At 39.9% G+C, this 20,539-nt stretch overlaps 2 protein-coding genes and 1 long non-coding RNA gene across 8 annotated transcripts in view; 2 read left to right on the forward strand and 1 right to left on the reverse strand.

Moving 5' to 3' along the window:
* LOC137175242 (hepatocyte growth factor activator) lies at positions 1-12,326 on the forward strand. 3 transcript variants are annotated; one of them, XM_067580987.1, is made up of 15 exons: positions 1-611; positions 738-801; positions 1,191-1,284; positions 2,480-2,553; positions 2,679-2,825; positions 3,865-3,996; positions 5,661-5,771; positions 6,316-6,490; positions 7,378-7,475; positions 8,427-8,468; positions 8,592-8,853; positions 9,966-10,105; positions 10,428-10,568; positions 11,311-11,453; positions 12,013-12,326. In XM_067580987.1, the coding sequence occupies exons 1-15, from the start codon at positions 546-548 to the stop codon at positions 12,184-12,186; spliced, it is 1,863 nt and encodes a 620-aa protein (XP_067437088.1). In that variant the 5' UTR covers positions 1-545; the 3' UTR covers positions 12,187-12,326. The 3 variants fall into 3 exon arrangements, with proteins under 3 accessions (XP_067437088.1, XP_067437089.1, XP_067437091.1); XM_067580988.1 differs by lacking the exon at positions 8,427-8,468 and having other exon boundaries at positions 3-611; XM_067580990.1 differs by lacking the exons at positions 6,316-6,490; positions 7,378-7,475; positions 8,427-8,468 and having other exon boundaries at positions 4-611.
* Positions 12,327-13,221: 895 nt separating this feature from the next.
* The window catches only part of LOC137174345 (protein Dok-7-like), a 38,869-nt gene continuing 31,551 nt past the window's right edge, over positions 13,222-20,539 (forward strand). For 3 of the 4 annotated variants that reach the window (XM_067579573.1, XM_067579575.1, XM_067579576.1), the window contains exons 1-4: positions 13,222-13,770; positions 13,869-13,914; positions 15,643-15,873; positions 18,794-18,994. In XM_067579573.1, coding sequence (XP_067435674.1) covers positions 13,717-13,770; positions 13,869-13,914; positions 15,643-15,873; positions 18,794-18,994 — 532 coding nt within the window. In that variant the 5' untranslated portion in view covers positions 13,222-13,716. The remainder of the gene's footprint in view (positions 13,771-13,868; positions 13,915-15,642; positions 15,874-18,793; positions 18,995-20,539) is intronic. The other variant, XM_067579577.1, reaches the window with a different exon arrangement.
* LOC137174347 (uncharacterized) lies at positions 15,780-17,838 on the reverse strand. Its single transcript, XR_010925345.1, has 3 exons — positions 17,288-17,838; positions 16,324-16,409; positions 15,780-16,057 (listed from the first exon to the last, which is right to left on the reverse strand). It is a non-coding gene; the product is annotated as an uncharacterized lncRNA (long non-coding RNA).

Here is a 20,539-nt window from a genome sequence, read left to right on the forward strand (position 1 = left end):
AAGCACCGACAGGAACCGTCTAAATGAGATATTGTTCATTCGGGAATATTTATTAACAATTAAAACACTGCAGAACAACCAGACATCACAGCATAAACAAGAATAAAATGTATTAACGTAGAAAAAGTCGACATTACGGCTTTAAAAAAAAAATTTAATATCAGGCGACCCAGGCAAAAAGTAAGGAGGCTGCTGGAAAGGGGACCCCAGCTGACCTCGGACCCCCGCCTCCGCCTGTGGAAAGTTTTGGACTCTTCTGTGTCTGTCTATAACTTGCAATGTTAAACCGTGGGCGTCTGCAGAGAGGCTGTTGAGGGAACACCAGTCGGGGATATAGGATGCCTCAGAGATAGACAAGCCTAATGACGCAACGGGTTTACTCAATACAGCTTGAAATTGTGAGGAACAGGATACTACTTGCAGGGTTTCCCACGTTTCCTATGACCAAAAGCAGGCTGAGGGCTCTGAAACTGACAGATATAACGTGACAGGCACACAGACACTCTTCAGGAAATAAGCCTCTCCGGACACCAGGGACCCAAACGATGCAAACTTTCATCATGGCATACATTATACTACTCTTTCTACCTTGTGTTTTCAGTGCATGGGCGGTAAGTTTTAAACATCCTACTCACCTCTGTGCGTCTTTTTTTTTTAAATTTGTTTTTATTTTAAATCCATTTTGCGTGCGTTATAAGCGAAAACGCAGTGAAATAACTCCTCTTCCTTGATTTCAGCGCATTGAAGTGTCTGGATATGAAGCAGCCATCTCCAAAGAGCCATACAGGGAGAGCCGGAAAGGTAGGTTTTTACTTCACCTCCAAGAAGTCCTGTGTTTAATTTAAAAGGAAAAAAAGAGAGGGGAGGGAGGGGGGTTCACATTGAACTGGCAGTGAATCTGATATATATTCAGCTGCAGAAACTGAGAAAGTTGTTGGTGCAACATAGGAAATGTTAAAACATGTGTGAGCTAAGGCTTGTTTGGTGTGTAACCTGTCATGACAGAAATGATTTAGCTCCGGGATTTACTGTCTTACAATCAGATGGAAGTCAAAAGATGTCAGTGGAGGAAGCTGCACAAATGTTTCGGACACTTTTCTGATTTGTGTCTTTGTGTGTTTTTGCCTGTTTGTCTTCAGTAAAAGTCACAAACAAACTGCTTTTTTTCCCCTTCTTTGCTCTGCTGCCAGTTTTCACTACAACGGGCAAAGAATGTAAATTCCCATTTCGTCTGGGAGGAAGGATTCATCACCGCTGCATCACCATCCTCTCTTCAAGACCTTTGTGAGTCCTCCTCATTAGCCAGCTAGACTGGATCCTGCTGTCTTGGTTACACAAACAGTCACTAATGTGTGTGTGTGTGTGTGTGTGTGTGTGTGTGTGTGTGTGTGTGTGTGTGTGTGTGTGTGTGTGTGTAATCGCACAAAAGTTACCACACACTCGAATTAGACAGAGAGACAACTCAAACATTTCAGGTAGAAATGCTGCCTCGTCATATTTTGGTTTTTGTTCAGACACACACTCAAACCGCACACCGTGACATGACTTCATATGAACATCAAACACTGGTATTTTCCATTATATGTCACAGGCAGTAATGACACTCATGTGGCATGTAATTGTGTAGTCATAGCTAATTACAGCTCTCAGTGATGAGGGATTTATGCAACAGTGTCATGGGGAAACATAATGCAAATTCTAATGAGGTAATGAGCTAGTTGGCTTTAATAAATTCCCCCCACTGCTATAATCGCTGGAGGGTCTTGTAGAGATTTGTGTGTCACATAAAGAAAATCATGTTTGTTTTTAAAAGGTGACATGAGATAAAATGTTGAAAATTCCCGTTAAAGTCTAACCAAAGTTGTAGTTTACAGCAGGTTTATTACTTCATGCCGTTTATCCTAAGGGAGTATAAACAGCTGTCACAATAAAACCATCATTTTTTTTTTATTGCTGTTAATTTAATCTTCTTTGAAAAAAAAAAAAAAAACACGTTTGAAGGGCTTTCCAGTCATCATTCCTTGGACTGGAGACAGGAAGGGTGGGTGCCAGCAAGTTGGAGCAACATGAATCCAATTATATACAACCCAACAAATACACATAATGTTACTGCAATATTTTGTGATGTGCTCAGTGCTGAGATGGATTTGCTATTATGAACAGCAGTTGCTATGAGCAGTGTGCAGGTATGCTGATGTGACTTTGATTAAATTAGTGGATAATTGACAGAGTTGGTTGATTATTGTTGGGAGAGTTTTTCTTCTTCCCTCCTTTAGAATCAAACTGGCTGCCCAATGTTGCCATAAAGCAGTTTTACGCAACATTTCCCACAATGTTAAAAACCCAAAGATGTCAAAGAGATCAAATGTCTTGATTATTGTCATATTGCCTAACCTAATGCGTCATTATAAAAGTGTCTTCATGTTGTAATCTGGGTGACTTATTAATGACTGTATTATAATTATTCCCTCTGTCGTAGCTGCTCTCTTACGCATAATTTTGACCGGGACCGGCTGTGGGGCTTCTGTGCACCAGAGAAAACTCAACCATATGGTTAGTTTGACAAACACACATTAATTTCAAATGTACTTAAGTGGGATTATTATATGAAGTATTGCATTTTGCTTCTGTTTAAACTCTGTCTTTTGTTTTTTTCTTTTCTCGTTGCTGCGTTCCAGTTTTCGTCCACATGTCACGACGAGTCACAGCTGACGTGTGTCAGGTGAATCCGTGTCAGAATGGAGGCGTCTGCAAGCTGATCCCGCACAGACGCTCGTTCGAGTGCTCCTGTCCCGAGAGCTTCTCTGGGAGGCTGTGTGAGCAGAGTAAGTAGACTTGGTGATGATTATTATAGTTGTTTAAAATGATCTTCTGTTTTTCTTTCTGTACATTCAAGAAAAATACGGTATTAAAAACAAATGTGACAGAGTTATAAGGCTATTTCGTATTGCCAACAAATCCCATGAAAAAAAAGTGAAACCAATAATTTAATTGATACACTACATTCATATGTTTTTGTCATTGATGACGACTTGGTAATGGGATCAATTTGTTTGTGGTTTTCATGAGATTTTTGACAATAAGAATTATATAAAAATGTATTTAATTGCCAAAAGTATCTATCACAGTAAACATGAATCCTTTCATTTGGTGTGCCATCATTATCTCATTGTGCCTGTCAGTGCAGCTTTTTGCTGAGCTTTCAAACACATCTCATGGTCTTCATCAGTGGATGGCGTGCGCCCAGTTGTTATGGAATCGGTTCAGTTGAATTTGGTGTGAGTGAGCACCAGAAACAGATTAAAAATTACCCCCTTTTATATCATGTGATGGAAGTTTGACACTGGAGCAAATTCCATCTGCTGATGAAGACCATGAAATGTGTTTGAAAGCTGTGGAAAAAGCTAGTAATTGGACCTTGAGTTAAGATTATTATGCCAAAAAAAATGATGAAAAGTGCCTATAGATGCATGTTTTAAAGGTTAATTTCAGTTGACATGCATTGTAAAATAATTGAGGATACATGGACGTTATTTTAATTATTCTTGTAATTCTCTTTTTTTAAAAAATATATATTATATATATTTTATTCTCTTCAACTTTAGTTTCAGAGACAAGATATGAGTCAGTTATGAGTCATTTGCAGATGGGTTTTACTTGGTATTTGAAGATTTTTGACTGCTAACCACAATACAGACACAATTAAAGCAAAAACACACACATTAAAAAAAAAAAGTGGATGCACTTTGAATGCATCTTTTTCAGCTCATCCCTTCAACTTTGCCCTGTTACGCTCCATTAAACGCTTCTATCCCCTCTCGCATTTCAACCTATCGCCTTTTATGTCTTGTGTCTGCTTTTCAGAGAAGTGCTATGAAACCATACACCTGCGCTATTATGACATTGGGGAGTCTTGGGGACGAATTCATCTCCGTAATGTGGAACAGTGCACATGTGTGGCGGGGGAAATCAAGTGTGAAAGAGTTCGCTACACGAGTAAGACATGCTTTCAGCTGCTGTTGTTCTGCTCTAACTTGTTTTAAATCTGTAGTTTGCTTTTGTTGGACTGATGATAGTGGAACCCAATAAGGTGATGTGCTCATAGTAACTCAAAACAATACGCCCTTACACAAATTCTCAAACTGAACTGAACTTTCTTTACTTTTAGTTACTAATTAGCTACGTTTCCAGGAGACATTGTGCATTTTTATGCATCATTTATACCTTAAACATTGACTAAAGATGGAGAACAGTACAGTTGAGGCAAAGATCGCTTTAGGTTTTCTTGTTTAACAAACTTTTTTTTTGTACTTATCACACCAAATACAAGTATCAGGTCTCCTCTCAGTCTGGAAAAAAAAGCTTTTTTTTCCCTTTCCAAAATCACCTCACAGCAAAAGATATGAAAGGCAAGCCCTACCCTTCCTTTGATCACAGCTCCATAGCTACAAGAGTAACCTTGCCATGGAAGAAAAGACAGATTATATGACTCACTGTGACTCAAGAATGGTGTTTTAGGACACACCCCATGGGTCCATAAGGTGCTTTCATCTCAAAAGGGGGATGTTCATGGACATTTAACTGATTCCATGCTTCCTGAGCCGAAACCGCTTTTTTTTTTTTTTTTCTCATGATGGTTAGAGCTTATCTTACAGTGGTCATGTGAAAAAAAAATCCTTTTGTTAAACAGGCTTGAATGTGCTTTTCAGATGACCTCAGATGCGCAGATGTGGGAACACTATTCTCCAGCATATTTCACAGATGTTGCAATGGATCTCAGGAGATTACTCAGGGTCACATATACTGTGTGTACATTACAGCATAGGACCAATTTGTTCTGTGCTTTCAAAAAGACCCCACTAATTGATTTTTTTGCCCTTTGGGGACACAGTAAAACACTGACATATTATTATCTTATAAAGCTGATATGGTGGTTTTGTTAGCAAACTCACTTATTTACACATCGAGCAAACGTGGAGCAAGATTAGCATTTATTTGGAGTCCACAGGGTGAATGTAAATCCAATATTCACTCTCCTTTTCGCTCTATTTATGTCCCCACCAACCCCTGAGGGAAATATCTGTCTCTTTAGCTGCTAAATTCTCCAACAGGGCTAAGGTTTATTTTCATTATTGGTTAATCTATTCCCTTGATTAATCCTTTTGCCTATAAAATATACAATATAATGTTTTAGAGCTTATGGTGACGTCCTCAAATGTTCATTTTATCTCAATAACCCGAAAATTGAAAGATATTCAGTTTACTGTCATGTATAACACAGAAAAGCTTCAAATCTTCACATTCAAGAAGCTGCAACCAGCAAACTAAGTGCAGACGAATCGATTAATTGACTAATCGTTGCAGCTCTATCTGGAAACAAGGTTGATGATAGTGATGTAAACCAAAACTGAAACAGAACTACTGTGTGATAAAGTTCATATGAATCTGCTGAGGCTGCAATTAATTCATTGATAACAGCATGTATGTACTGAGAGGTTCATAAAACTAACAACTGTGAATCATCTGCAAAGAAACAGTGAACGTTGGACGCACAGGAAAATGTATCCAGAACGTTAACATCTTCTGCTAGAAGTCAAAGTTATTGCTGAGATATGATTGATGGTGTTAATATGTGACATTTTGTGCCTTCGTGTGTGCAGCCTGCCGTTCGAACCCTTGTCAGAACGACGGAACGTGTCGACTGATCGTAGCCACCCGCAAAGAAGTGTGTAGCTGCAGACGTGGCTACAGCGGACCGCACTGTAGCTTTGGTGAGCAAAAGCGAGACTGACAGTGCAATAGAGATGCATGATCTGCTGTGACTAAATATCATCAGTATCATCAAATTTAGCAGGAAATAATGGCTTTAACATTTAACTGAAGGCTGCGTCATTACAGCATATCTTATGTGTTTTTATCAGGCTGACGAGTGACATTGTTCATGCGTGCCCTTCTGTGTATTTGTCCTTTATAGTTTGCGTGTTCATGCATGTGGGTGTGATAATGGCTTGATTAACAGTAGCAGGTGAAGACATGAGCAAGCTGCTACACTCGTACTCAGTGGTTGTAACTGTTGTTGTTATGTACACAGAGAGATTTCTTTTTTTTAAAAGACTTGTTCTGACTGATTCCAAATCGAAGATCTGCCATCACACAGTTCCTCACCCGCATTTGGAAACTGTGTGATTGCATTTAAACTGTTTACATCACCTGTGTTGCACTGCAGGTTTAAAGTTGGCACGACTGAGATGTGTTTCTGCCTGTGGTTTGTGTGTGTGTGTGTGTGTGTGTGTGTGTGTGTGTGTGTGTGTGCAGAGCCAGAGACAGAGTGCTATAACAGCAGGGGCACAGGTTACAGAGGGGTGGTGGGCACTACGGTGTCTGGCGCCCGGTGTCTGCCGTGGAACTCGGACCTGCTGTATGACGAGCTCCATATCGGCACGGTGGTTGCCTCGCCCCTCAGGGGCCTCGGGGAGCACGCCTACTGCAGGTGTGTGTGTGTGTGTTGAGACATCCTCTGAATTAGCTGCTACTGTAGATTTCTGAAAGCATCATGATAAATGGAAGCTACTTTTAATGATAAAACGAATTTACTGTATGTTGAAACTTGTCGCTTTGTGTGACAAATTCCTGCAGAGCTCCGATGAGATTCAGTGAAATGTAAAATTGTTTCTCAGACTGGCAAACAAACCTAATTCTTAAAGATGGTTGCCAGTACTAACTGGCTTATCTGTGAGGCCAGATTTCCTTACACTTTTCCCCATAAATTCGTCCTTGAAGCTGCAATAACCAACTTTTTTTTAACCCTGAGCTAGCAAAGCAGTCTGCTAGTCCTACCCCTTATCTGTGCAGTTCATGTGCCAGCACTTGTCACTCATGTGGATGAGCCCTCAAATGACATCTATTCAGTGGCAACCAGCAACCATAAAACCACCACAAGCATAAAAAAAAAAAGCACACGGTGAATGCAGCCTGTCTGCGATAAAAAAAAGGTCTTATCTCCTGTACATTCGCTCTTTTTCTGTTTCTTACTGCTTTCCTCAGTTGCTGTTGCTATGACTACCCAGCAGCATATGGCACGCTAACAGAAAATTGTACGTGACCCAAAATGTCCCAAACATTTCAAGCAAACATTTGGATTATGTTCAGACTAACAGAGTGCCTCACGCTCTGACGGATCATGTGAACTTATTGCTGGGAAAAAGTTGCTTATTGCAGCTTTAAAATCACTATCATCTTATAGGTGACAGTAAAATATTTACCATAGTTGTCTGTTGACTGTGTGGCTGATTGTACACATGTTGCACTGAGTAATGTGTTGAAAACAATGACGGCATACCGACACACACTCTGTCCGCTGTGTTTCTGTGCGTGCAGAAACCCAGACGGGGACAAGAAGCCGTGGTGCTACACACTAAATGACGGCGCCATCTCCTGGGAGTACTGTGACATCCCCTCCTGTGTGATGGCTGTGTGTGAGTAAATGAGGCACAGGATTGGAGTTTTTTTTTTTGTTTTTTTTTGTCAGCGGGACAGTGATTTTTTAGGCTTACGTATGTTGAAATATTTGGTCAGGACAGATTAGGAATCACAGGGTGTTGCAGAACTTAATTGCATCTGTAATAAGATGGTTAAAGCGTCATATAATTGGTAGTTTGGCTAGACATATATGCAAGAGAGCTTGATTTTGCTTGAGTCTTACCATTCCTGCATTATTAACCCTGTTCTGTCTATTCACTGTTGGGCTTTATTAATGATAAATGTTGTTAATTTACTGTTTTTGGTAGGTTAAAACCAAAAAGCGACATTTCCCTCTTACATAGCTTGTCAAGGATGGCATATTTATTTAGCTGTCCTTATCATAGACGCCTCTTTGAACATTCATCTCATCATACTAAAAAATAAAAAGTTAATCTCCGTTTTCACAGCCTTGATTAAATGGCACATTCAGCGACACTTCTCATCTGAGAGAAAAAAAATCAAAACACCTCATTAAATGATTCCATTTTTAATTAGAAATCCAATGTTTGTGATTAAAAAAAAAAAAAAAAAGAGTGCGAAGAACAGCTAATCTTTGCTGAGTCACGCTGCTCTGAAACGTTGAATCCAGCCAAGTCGACTGGATCAGCGCAGAGATTTTTTTTAAAGAGAGAGAGAGAAAAAAAAAGGGCTTGATGAGATAAGGAGGGGAAAAAAAAGAGAATGACTCACCCTGAATCAACATGTCATGTCAGGTGAAGCCCGATGTTTATGTGGTGAGTGGGATTTGGCACAGTTGGCCTTCTGTCGTGATGCCAGCGGTATGCACAGAATCCACAAGCTCTTTCCATCTGCTGAGCCCTCCGCAACATATGATTTGCAGCAGGAGGATGCTTTGTCACTCTAACATTATCATCCTATACAAAAGCTTTTTTTGCTTCTTCCAGGGGAGAATCAGTCAGCTGCAAAATCGGAAATAATCAGAAGAGGTATTTTTAGGATGCCTGTTAGCAAAATATTCTAGCTGTTAGACTGGTTTATGGTAGTTTGTTGTAGTTTAACATCAGCAGAGACTTCAATAATCATGTGCTTCAACTTGTTTCTTCATGTAGCTTCTCAAAGGATAATTCAGATCAACGTCTGGCCCGGCATTAAAAAACCGAAGCCCCCCAAGCCGGCCAAGAAGCCTGTGTGTGGGAAAAAGCACAAGAAGAGGTTATCGACCGCCAGGGGGCGGATTATGGGCGGAAGCTCCGCCCTGCCAGGTACTCACCCCTGGATGGCGGCCATTTACATCGGACAGTCAGACTTCTGCGCTGGCACCCTGGTTTCCTCATGCTGGGTCGTCTCTGCAGCGCACTGCTTCTTCCGCAAGTATGTCACGAGTGCACTTCAGTCACAGTGGATGGTGATATTTATATTTATGTCACTGCAGGGAGCCTTTATGAGTCAACATAATGTACAAAATGTTTTTTTTTCTCTTCGCAAAATGTCATCAAGTGCCTCTGAAACCTTGTCAGTGAAAAGTCCTTGGGAAACCTTTTCAACCTGTGTATGAAAGGTTCAAAGCGTTTCGTTTGAATCCTTCAGAATCCTTCAGAAACAGATCATTCATGGTTCAGAGGGGAGCGTTATTTTCTCAGAACTGTTTTTCTGACCGTCGCCGGTAACATAGAGGTCACAACTCAAAAGGCGTGCGATTTAAAGACTCTGACCCTGCAGCATCACAGCTTTATGAACACACTATATTTAGACAAGCATCCAGTTCGAGGAAAACCTAAAAACGTCTCATGCACAGATGCTGTTTACACGCAGGAAAATGCATACACACATTCCCTGTGATGTCAGCAAACAGGAATCTGCTGTCATTGTTCAAGTTCAAAGATAGATTTTTTTGTAAGCATTAAATCATTTAATTGGACGAATGAAAGTGCAAAAAGACCTTTTATTGACAGAACATCTCATACAGTATATTATATACTATATCTGCAAGCCTGCCAGTGTCTCTGTTGAACTGGGTTTTGGTACCAGCTGGGATTTTATTAAACTAATTAAAGCATAACAAGAGTCTTTACACTGCACAATACAAAAGCGTTGGGCATAATGAACAACATGCTGGGGACTTAGCTATTATTAGAGCCTTTATTATTAGAAGTGAAGCTAAAAGTGTAGAGTTAAGCTAGTGGAAGAGCCAAGAGATCATTAAAATCAGGTCCAAAATAGAAAGGGTTCATCCCCTGGGGAGCAAGAATATACTGGACTACTTTTATGTCAGTCTGCCTTTTAGATTTGAATATTTCCTGTGCAAACTTGGAAATTTTAGGCTAATGGTGACGCTAAAAGAAAAGTCCCAAGAGGATACATCCTCTTGGGACTCACAGTGAATCATTCACAGTGAATTTCAAGGAAATCCAGCCAGTAGTTGTTGAGATAACAAAGTGTTGCACTATCTACAGTATGATAGATAACAATATGTCTCCCTGCAGCCCCCTGAAGTCGCAGCTTCGCGTGGTGCTCGGCCAGCAGAATTTCAACACCACCAGTCCCAACACCAGGACGTTCGGAGTGGAGAAGTACATCTTTCCAAAACAGTTCTCAGTGTTTAACCCAACACTACATGACATTGGTAATCATTAAATGCATACTCAAACACACACTCACACACACACACACACCGGTGACTCACATAAACTAGAGGACCTCCCATCCCCGTTCAGAAACGCACAAACTCATTTAATACCCCAGTATGCTTGCACAGCTGTGCGTCACTGAACAGCTGTGTCCGTGTGCTCCCCCTCATGAACACACACACACACACACACACACACACACACACACACATTGACCGGAGGGTGTGGAAGTTTCATAGGGTATCGGAGTCTTCAAGTCTACCACTTGCTTTATTGTTTGCGTGCTTGTTTTCTAACGTGGCATCTCTGTTTCTTCAGTCCTGATCAAACTGAAGAAGCAAGACGGGAAGTGTGTGAAGAGAACCCCGTTTATCAGACCCATCTGTCTCCCAGACAAAGACATGACGTTCCCTGACGACTACTGTTGCACTATCAGCGGCTGGGGACACATGCACGAGAGTGAGTGATGAGGCAAATCTGCGTCATTATGATGATATGATAACAGCTATCTACATTCATACGTTGACACTGATCACAGATGCTTTGTTTGATATGAATGAATGAATTTCTCAGAGCAGAACCGGCGTTTGTTTTGCTCTTTAGCACTTTGACAGAAGTTTTGTCAACATTTTCAATGCATTTAACGGTAACATGTATCATTTTTGGACACTAGCTGCATTGCGAAGTGATGTTTTTACAAGTGAGTCTCCACTTTCTTTGGATTTAACCAATGTTCCTCATAAAACTGGCTTTCCAAATGTTTTATAAGGAAGGAAACACATTCAACACACATAGAAACAAGAAACCTCCGCAGGGCACCTTTAAGTGTTAGAAACGTAATTTGGCACCAGCTATTTGTGAATACATCACTAATTTTGTCATCCCAAAGGTCTCGGTAGTTTTAAAAGCAGTGATTTACGAGCTCAGGTTGCACCATTAAAACGTTCAAAATGTCACAGCCTGTGAAGACTTCTGTGATGTGTAAATCAGTCGCTGGAAAACATCTGTAGCTCTTTCCAATCAAAAGCAATCAGTGAAGTCTGTACCTGCAAAAAATATTGCAAATGTAGACTGTGATTTATGTGAAGTATGTGCATTTCATGACAGCAGTACTTCTAAAATCCTGGCTATGACCCTGCTCAGGTTAACAAGGATCCACTTTTTTTGTAAGGTAATGGATTATTTTGTCTTTATTTGACAGAGGCAGACGGCTACTCCACTCTGCAAGAGGGTGGAGTGAGACTGATTCCTCACGACTCTTGTAGGAAGCCTGAAGTCTACGGCAACCATGTCACCGCTGACATGATCTGTGCGGGGCTCAACGGGTGCGTCGACGCATGCCAGGTAAGAAAGCGTTTCGAGACAGACGGCGATGAATAAATCCAACACTGCAGGCTATGGGATACTTATTTTTTCTGCATTGTCACATTGTTTTAATTTCAGGTTTTGCTCCTGCTATTACACATCTTACATTACAGAGGACAGAACACAGAAAAATACACCTTTTTTGACTCTTTCGTTGCTCTGCCCTGTTGGAAATTCTGACTTAAGTAGATTCTTAAAACCTTCATAGTTGTTTATCTCCTCCCTCGCCTCTGCAAGGGTTGATATCAGAAAGTTAACTCGAGGTATCAGTGTGGGACGGCACTTAAAATGGCAGTAGGGATTCCCCTGAGTGAAGTCAGTGAGGATCTGAAGTTTGCAGCGCCAGGCTACCCACTCAACCTGCTGTGTAAAATATTTAAACTTCCTTTTAAACGAAAATGTCACAGTTAACTGTTTATCTTAGGGTAGAGTGCAATTTTTAGAAATATATTAGGTTTGAAGTGTGTGACTCAGCTGTTTGTGCGCCTCCGCTTTGATCCGTGCACGAATGTTTATATGTGTGTTTGTGTTTCCCCAGGGTGACTCCGGGGGCCCTCTGGCCTGCGCGAGGAATGATGTCAGCTTCCTGTATGGGATCATCAGCTGGGGAGAGGGCTGTGGCCGCTCTGGGAAACCTGGTGTTTACACTAAAGTGGTGAACTATATCGATTGGATCAATTCAGTGATCAGACGCAAACCCAAGACTTCATGAATGGACATAAACCTTGTTTAATGTATGGGATGTTGTACTATATTGTATCTATGTTATTATATAGAATGCTTGTGAAAATGAATTATCTATTTTAACTGTGAAAGATTTTGTGACTGAATAAACTTTTACTGATTGATAAAGCTTTGTTAGATTTGTGTGAAGAACAGAAATTACAATACACACAATAACACAAAAAGACAGTAAACAATTACAATAGCAAAAAATAATAATTACATAATGACCATCAAATATTAAATAATAAATAAATACATATGTAAGTTACATTGTTAATACCTAATGATTAAACATTAAAATTTAGAATTTGTACAACCATGCATTGGCAAAAACAGTCTCAACTCAAGGTCTAGTTACTTTGCTTGTTCTGGTGCTTTTAACCATATCACATGGTCCTCATCAGGAGACTGAGTTTTCTCAGTTGTCATGAAACAGTAGATGTTCAAAACTTCCATGATTCTGGTTTTAAGCCAATGCGAATTAGACGTGGCAGACAAACTCTTTGTGCTGATGAAGACCATGGTGTATGGTCGAAAGCCCCAGAACAAGCGAGTAAGTGGATGTTGAGCTGAGGGTTATTTTGTCAACATGTATAAATAAATAAACATTAGGAGTAGAAATACATTTCTCACATACTAAAACTAAAAAAAAAATTTCAGCACAGTGCAGTACAATTTCATATAAATTAAATCTTTTAAAATGAGAAATAAATAATTATAAAAGGGTGAATTTGTTTGTTTGTATGCCATGTTTTCTGTTTTTTCTGCCTATCTATCTATCTATTTATTTTTTACATGAAACTAGTTTAAAAGTACACACGATGGACCAAATGAAGAAGCAGGTTTCAACCACCTGATGTTTTCAATGTTTTTAATTTAATATTTTACAAATTCCATTTAATCATCTATTTTTATAGCAAGTAGGGCTGGACAATATATTGATATTATATCGATGTTGTGATATGAGACTAGATATCGTCTTAGATTTTGGATATCGTAGTATGATATGACTGTTCTACCCAGTATTTGCCTTTATTCAGTCATTATATCCACATCACTGATGATTATTTATCAAAAATGTCATGGTGTAAATATTTTGTGAAAGCACCAATAAAGTCATCCCTACGATATTATTGCAATATCGATATCGAGGTATTTGATCAAAAATATCGTGATATTTGATTTTGTCCATATGGCCAAGCCCTAATAGCAAGTGTTTGTTAACAACATCAAACATTCAGGAGCCATTATGAGATGTAGTTTTCACGGTTTGGGGTTTATGTGATTCCTCTAGTAGTCTTCCCTGATGGCAGCAGGTGGTGTAAACCAGCCCAGGTGGCAGCAGCATGGTCGGCTGTGTTCAGACACACACAGACAAACACTGCCCATGCCATTTTCCATGTGCCTTGCTGGGGGGCGACTTTGCGCCCCTCAAGCACAGAGAGAGAGCAGCTATTTTGAAAGTGACCCCTCATTCAGGCAGCGACTCTGCAGCTGTCAGGAACCATGACTGAAGATGACGGATTCTGTTGTCGTGGAGGGATACGCCAGACTCAGAGATGGAAAAAAGGTGTTTAAGCTTGACTAAATATGCTGACGGATATGACAGAAGTTACTTCAGCTGTGCTTAAAAAAAAGTTTGTCTCTACTTTTTGTTTTCTTCCACAGTGGAAAACTAGATGGCTCGTCCTTCGCAAGCCGTCGCCTGTAGCAGGTAAAAAAAAAACCCAAAAAACACCGACGTCTACTGGAAAACCGATGCTCAGTTGCACACACGCCACTTTGTTTACTACGACCTTTATCCAAATGGATATGAAGCTTTTGCGCAGTGCGTAAACAAACCAATGCGCTCCTCAGCTGCGTCACATTAGAGTAAGATAGCAACTTGAACATATCAGGTGCTGCCCTGCGTGTGTTTTCCAGTTGCATGGACCCTCTTGTCTAAATAGAGCCTGGTTTGATGTTCTTATTCAGAAATTGGGCCCAGTCAATGGGTTCAAATATAGCTAAAAAGATTTAGAACTTGTGAAATAATGCTCAGAGAGGATTTCCAAAGCCATGGTTGTAAATGACCCTGTTAAACCTGTGACAAAACTCTTGCATAAGACATGCAAGTAGTAGGTGAATGTGTAGAAAAAACTGTTTAGACAAAGTACACAAAGACTCTTAGAAGAAAAGAAGTGCTTTTGTGAAGCAGAAAGAAGTAATTTTTGAAAAAAAAAAGTACATTTAAATGCAAATTTTGGCCTTGATTTTTGGCTGTAAAAGAAAAAAAAAAGCAGAGCCACAATTCACGCTTGTAAGTTAAATGTGTGCTCATTTGTAACTTAGGTGTGAAACGGAATGTGGGAACTTTCACAGTATCGCAGTTTTCTGCTTTGAATCTGTACTCGGAGGTTAAGAAAAGCTGTTATTTTTCTTTGTGTAACCTCACAGTCGATATAATTTGTTCACAAATGTTATTCTGACATCCTCAACAGCGAATCTTTTCTACGTGTTCACAGTCTTGAGTTGCATGCATGCAGGGTTTTGTCACAGATTAAAAAAATATATACAATAGCCCCTAAACTTAATGTGTTAAAGACTGATAGTCTGAGCCTCGCTGTATTTTTAGATGCACTATGCGTGCGCTCATAGTGAATTTGGACTCATTATTTAGTTGCAGAGGAGGCTTCAGCTTCCCTGATGCTGGTTTTGAGGTTGTCTAAACCCTGGAATTAATCAATTACCTATGTCCTTTTTGTTTAACCAACTGGGATTCGGAGTGATGAAGTGTCTATATTGCATTACACTACGCCACACAAAAGTTTCTTAGTGCTGCACGGCTCAACATGCTCCACAGGTTAGACCGAGGTTGCGTGATGCTCCTCTTCAGATCTTTGACACCGGTGTTATCACAGCTGCCTGTTCTCATGCCTCAGTTATGTGTGTCAAGAGGCTTGTGTGTGTGTGTGTGTATGTGTGTGTGTGTGTGTGTGAAGGAGAGAGATGCACACAGTCTTGTTGTGTCAGTTGACACTTGATTGTTTGAAGGTGCCAAAAGACAAGAGGACACGAGAGCAGCTACTGTGTGTCAGAATGCATCTTATTAGTGTTAAAAGTGGGAAATAAATTAGTTACTGCATTGTTGAGGGACTGCTATGACTAGTACAGCTAGAAAGCTAATGTTAACACCAGTTTAATGATAGTTAGGAAGCATACATGCTGTAGTTTGATGTCTGTGTATAAAAAATCTTGTCTTATGGTGGAAAGACTGTACAGATACTGTATAAAGTCTACGCTCAGTTTTAAATATTCAGGCAAGTCTTTTTCATAGTTTTTCCAATGAATAATAAAGCTCTTTTATAGTCCCAGTGTGGCCTCCAGCTGCCACTCCACACACATCATTTTCACAAGTGCTGACCCATACTTGCTTCTCATGTGAACTCTTTGAATCCTTCAGACTGCCTTGTGCTACTGGTTTTTAAAGACAAGTCCGACAAAGCCCAAGGCAACAAGGAGAGGGCCAGTGTCACCTTGGAGGAGATTTGCGGCTTGGAAACAGGACAGTGGTATGAGGGTGTGGCTTTTACTCTGGCCATCCTCTGCCTGAACCAGGCCGCTCTACTGGGCTTCGACAGCAAGGAGGCCCTGCTGGCGTGGGACGCCCGCCTGCGATACAGCCTCGGAGAAGGTGAGGGGGACCTGTCGACACTCCTGCTTTGGCTGCTTGTGTGTTTTGTTGTTCAGGTGCCTGTTTGCTGTAGAAGCTACACCATAGTTAAAGCAATTCTCAACAAGCGGATTAGTTCATCCATCATGCTGGCAGGTTTCGGTGTTGTTGCCGTCAGAGAAAAGTGCCCTGTAATCTGCCAAACCTACACAGAACAAGTGATTTTTAGATACAGGTTTGCACCTTTCTAGAGTAAGAGTTTCAGAGTTCACAAGTCAATAAAAACAGCATCAGACAAACAAACGAACTGCTCTCAGCAACAGCGATAATGTTCAAAGAGGTTTTTAAATGAGTAAAAGTCTACACCACTGATTGACCTAATGTCTGCAAGAAGAAAACAAAGGCACGAATATTTGACTCTAAAACAAGGTGACATAGAACAGAACAAAGTTGGAAAAACAAGAAAAGTACCTATAAGGTTCCATAACGAGTAGATGGGACGTTTTCATTGAATGTTATGAATGATTTTCTGAAATGCTGTCGGTCTTCAATATCATCTGCAATTGAAATGAAACAAAAAACAAGTTAGCAACATGCATGTTTGCTATTAAAACATCTACCGGCAAAGAATACCTCATCCATGTTCACAATATAATCCCAGTGTAAAAAAATACATGTTTTGATGTAAGTACAAGCTTAACTTATCACTACTGTAGACCTCCAGAAGTGTGCAGATGAGGAACTGGAGGTTTTAATCTATTTTCAACTTTCTAGACATGACACATTAGATGCTAAGAATTGCCAACATCGCCTGTAATAAACTACAACACCCAATCGTCCTTTGTTCTTCGTCTTCGGCGTGCAACATGAGTGCTTTCAAAGCTCAACATATTCACAGCAGGATCTTTTAGCAGGAATGTACCATGCAGACCTGTATTTGTCAGGAATGGTGGTTAAAAAACGTTTAAAATTCATTGTTAGTTTCTTGTATCTGAGAAAAATATCATAAAATCAAACATCGACTCACAGCTGAACAAAGATCATATAATGACGCATTCATTGTGTAAAACGTGACTAATGGTATAGACTCAGGTTTATATAAGTATTATATTTTATATAAGTTATGTAAGCGAGAAACAAATAGGAGCTACTAATAGGCTGCTCAGCTGGTGGCTGCAGTCCAGCTCACTAATGAGTGTTACGGGACCTGAAGGCCTTCCAGTCTGTCGTGTGTGCATGTGAAATCTATGTGTGCTGGTAAGGATGCACCTGTGTCTGTGTGTTGAGAGGGCTGGATATGAGTGTGTGTGTGTGTGTGTGTGTGTGTGTGTGTGTGTGTGTGTGTGTGTGTGTGTGTGTGCGTGCGTGCGTGCGTGTGTGTGTGTGTGTCTTAATGCCGCAGACTGGAGTGTGTCCAAACCAGCAGAAATGTCACCTGTCAGCTTGTGGGCCGAGGGCCACCGAGCGCATGAGCTTTTGTTGCCACGTGTGACACCACATGAATCTTTCTTAACCTGAGCGATGATGTGATGCAGCTGGCCGACATTTCCGCGTCGTCGCCCCCATCAGTCTCACCTGGCCGAGATTGTTCAGCGCAGAATCGGTCAGTTAGAGGAACTCGACATGCGCCAAACGAAGCAGGCAGAAACACAAATTTAGTGCTCATACTTCAGTCTAATTTTACATCCAGTTTTCTTCTTTTGGTTCTTATTAGCAATAATACACAGACTCATTTACACAGATGTTTATGACAAGCTTTTGATTGATTGCTTTGGGCTTTAGATCTGAGCCAACTTGCTGATTTCATTCTGTGTGTGCAGCTGCTCTTCCAACTTTTATTGATGAATGAAATCAAAACCACATGGAAGTAATTATTGTCTGAGGACTCAGACTGCTCCATTATTTGTAAAGTATAACTCAGACTCTTTTTAATCATCTGGACTCTATTTTTCTATCATCTCAATGGATTCTGAGTTTTTTTTTACTACCAAGCTGATTGATTCAATAACAATGAAACCCAAAACTCACAGAGAATGTCCTCTCTGACATAATGATGCTCACTCTAATGCTGTAATGACGTGTGTTGATGAAAAGGACAAGTTTTGTCCCATCTGCTATTGCAGCCATGAATAAAATATCTCACTTATTACTGAGTGTATGGAACTGTGAATGTGTATGCTTTTGTATATGTAAGTACAAGTAAGGATATCTCTATGGGTTTGTGTAGATATGTGCATATGTGACCATGTTAGAGCTGATGCAATTAGCCAATTTGATTGGTTGATTATTTTAGTAATCAATTAATCATTTAACACAACCCATTCTCTGGTTGGCTTTTCTCTGTTTAACATGATTGTAAATTGAATGTGTTTGGGTTTTGGACAGTTGGTCACATAAAACAAGACATTTAAACATGTTTTCTTTGGCATTTGGAAATTGTGACAAGCACTTTTGACTGTTTTCTGACATTTTAGAGACCAAATGATGAAATGATTAATTGAGAAATAATCAGTAAGTTATTCTGTAATGAAAATAATCAATAGCTGCAGCTCTAGACCACGTGTATGTGATATGTGTCTCTTTTCATGTGAGTCACGTACATCTACAGGCTCAGCTGTGAAAACAAATTTCAATCTACCATCAAAATCATGTTTTCACTCATTTCTGACACAGATTTGATGCTACATCTACCAGACTTTGTGATTTTTGGTTTTTCTTTTCATTTCTGCACATTTCATTGCAGTGAGTGAGTCAGACATGCTTTGGGTACATGTAGTATGGCAGTATTGGAGAGTATGATGCAAATCTGTCTGCTGAAACTGAAGCTGTATTGAATGTTTAGACTTATGGGAAAATCTGAGTTCTTGAGTTATGCTCAAAGTTTTAAGGCCCTAATTTCTGTCATTTGCCTTCCTTCAGTGCACTTTCTCTGTTTTCTCAGTTCACAGATTCAGTGTTGCAGTCTTACCAGGGACCAAGTTAGAGAGCGGACCTGCCACTCTTCATTTGTGCAACAACTTACTGGCTCTCGCCCGGGACGTCCCCCCTGTTATTATTGGCCACTGGAACCTTCCAGACCTGCGCAGATATGGACCTGTACCAAACGGATTCGTGTTTGAGGGAGGAACAAGATGTGGTTACTGTAAGTTTTATCGCTGCTTATATCATCATTTTTTTATGCTACATTTGGATGTGCTTAGTTTTAGATTAATCTGTCATTTCGCTATTGTGCAGATATATTAAATGTGTGTTTTTTGTGCTTGGCAGATAGTTTATCTCAGCATCACTATAACTTATTATTAGGCTGAAAAAGTACATATTTGTAAGGCATGAAGGGAACTAAAGGAACTATAAAAATCAAGCAGTTCAAAGCTTAAGGAGCATTGGAAATTTAGTAAACTTTGTTGATTGATTCAGTCCTGCAAAAAACAGTGAGTGGTTGACAAAATGGGAGGATTAGAAAACAGGACATCCACAGCAAAAGTGAAACAGAACAGAAGGTAAGGTAAACAGCAAGAATAAAATGACTAAATAAGAGAAAAAGGGCACAAAAGATCTTGTCAGACATTGTAAAAAAAAAGTTTTAAAACGCTGCCTGATCTGATGGTTTTTTGGAAAAGAGTAACGCAGAGTAAAACTGGGTCATATCATTAGAGGCTAATACTTCATTAAATCATTATATGAGCTGTGTTTTACTTATGTCTTTTTCAAACAGACGAAATAATCACTGGCTGTGATTTGAGATGATTCATTTGCAGCTCTTATTCAACAGTACCTGTGAAAAATATCCTCCTTCTCATCACAATGACTGTCCCAGAAGAATAATGTCATGTGCAACTGTGAATCAAGGACATGCTTTACAGACAGTCAGAAGAGAGAAAGAAGTATGTTTTGTGGACTACATACAGATTAAAACAAGCCAATTGATGCTTTTCTGTTCTAAATAACTTAAATGATTATTTGCAGGACTTGGGAGTTTGAGATTTGAGAAAAGTATCTGACCCTCCTAGCCAAGTTTGAGTTGTTAGTATTGATTATGTGGCTCTGCCTTAATTTTGCATATTGTTAATAACAAAAAATACTCTGCAGAAAGAATGTTTTGGCCCAGCAGTCCGTAGAAATTGATAATTTAGGCTACAAGTCGTTTTCCTTCAGGGCCTGTTTTTAAGTTAAGGACTTTTTGCATGAAAACTCGTTCTGCAGAGCAGTAATAACTCGAGGGTGATTCGTTTTGATCACACTGTTTACTGTCTGCACTGCAAGGCTGATGAATAATTTATCAAGTGCGGACAAATGAATGTGATTCACAGAGGGGCCAGACCAAGGAAACGAAACCATTCAGTTGACTATATAAAACCTCTGTTGTATTCTGGAAGCACGTTTCTGGGATTAGTTTTTAATAAATTGAAAGTTTGTTAAAGTCTCATGATTCATCTATTCAGAGATGTTTGTTAAGCATAATTAATATAGTCCTTTTGATTCAGTTTATCCCTATGAAAGTTGCTGTGTTTGATGGATTTAAATCATTATGCCATCCTGGGTATTTACGTGCCGATTCTTCTTGTGTGTGACACTCCCACTTCCAACTGGCATCGCAGCACAGAGAACATCAGTGTCAACATTAGGATTAGTGGGCTGAGCTGAGTCACTTGATGTGTTTTTTCTCTCTCTGCTCATACATCTGCCC

Source organism: Thunnus thynnus, chromosome 22 (assembly GCF_963924715.1).
Source record: "Thunnus thynnus chromosome 22, fThuThy2.1, whole genome shotgun sequence".
Lineage (NCBI taxonomy): Eukaryota > Metazoa > Chordata > Actinopteri > Scombriformes > Scombridae > Thunnus > Thunnus thynnus.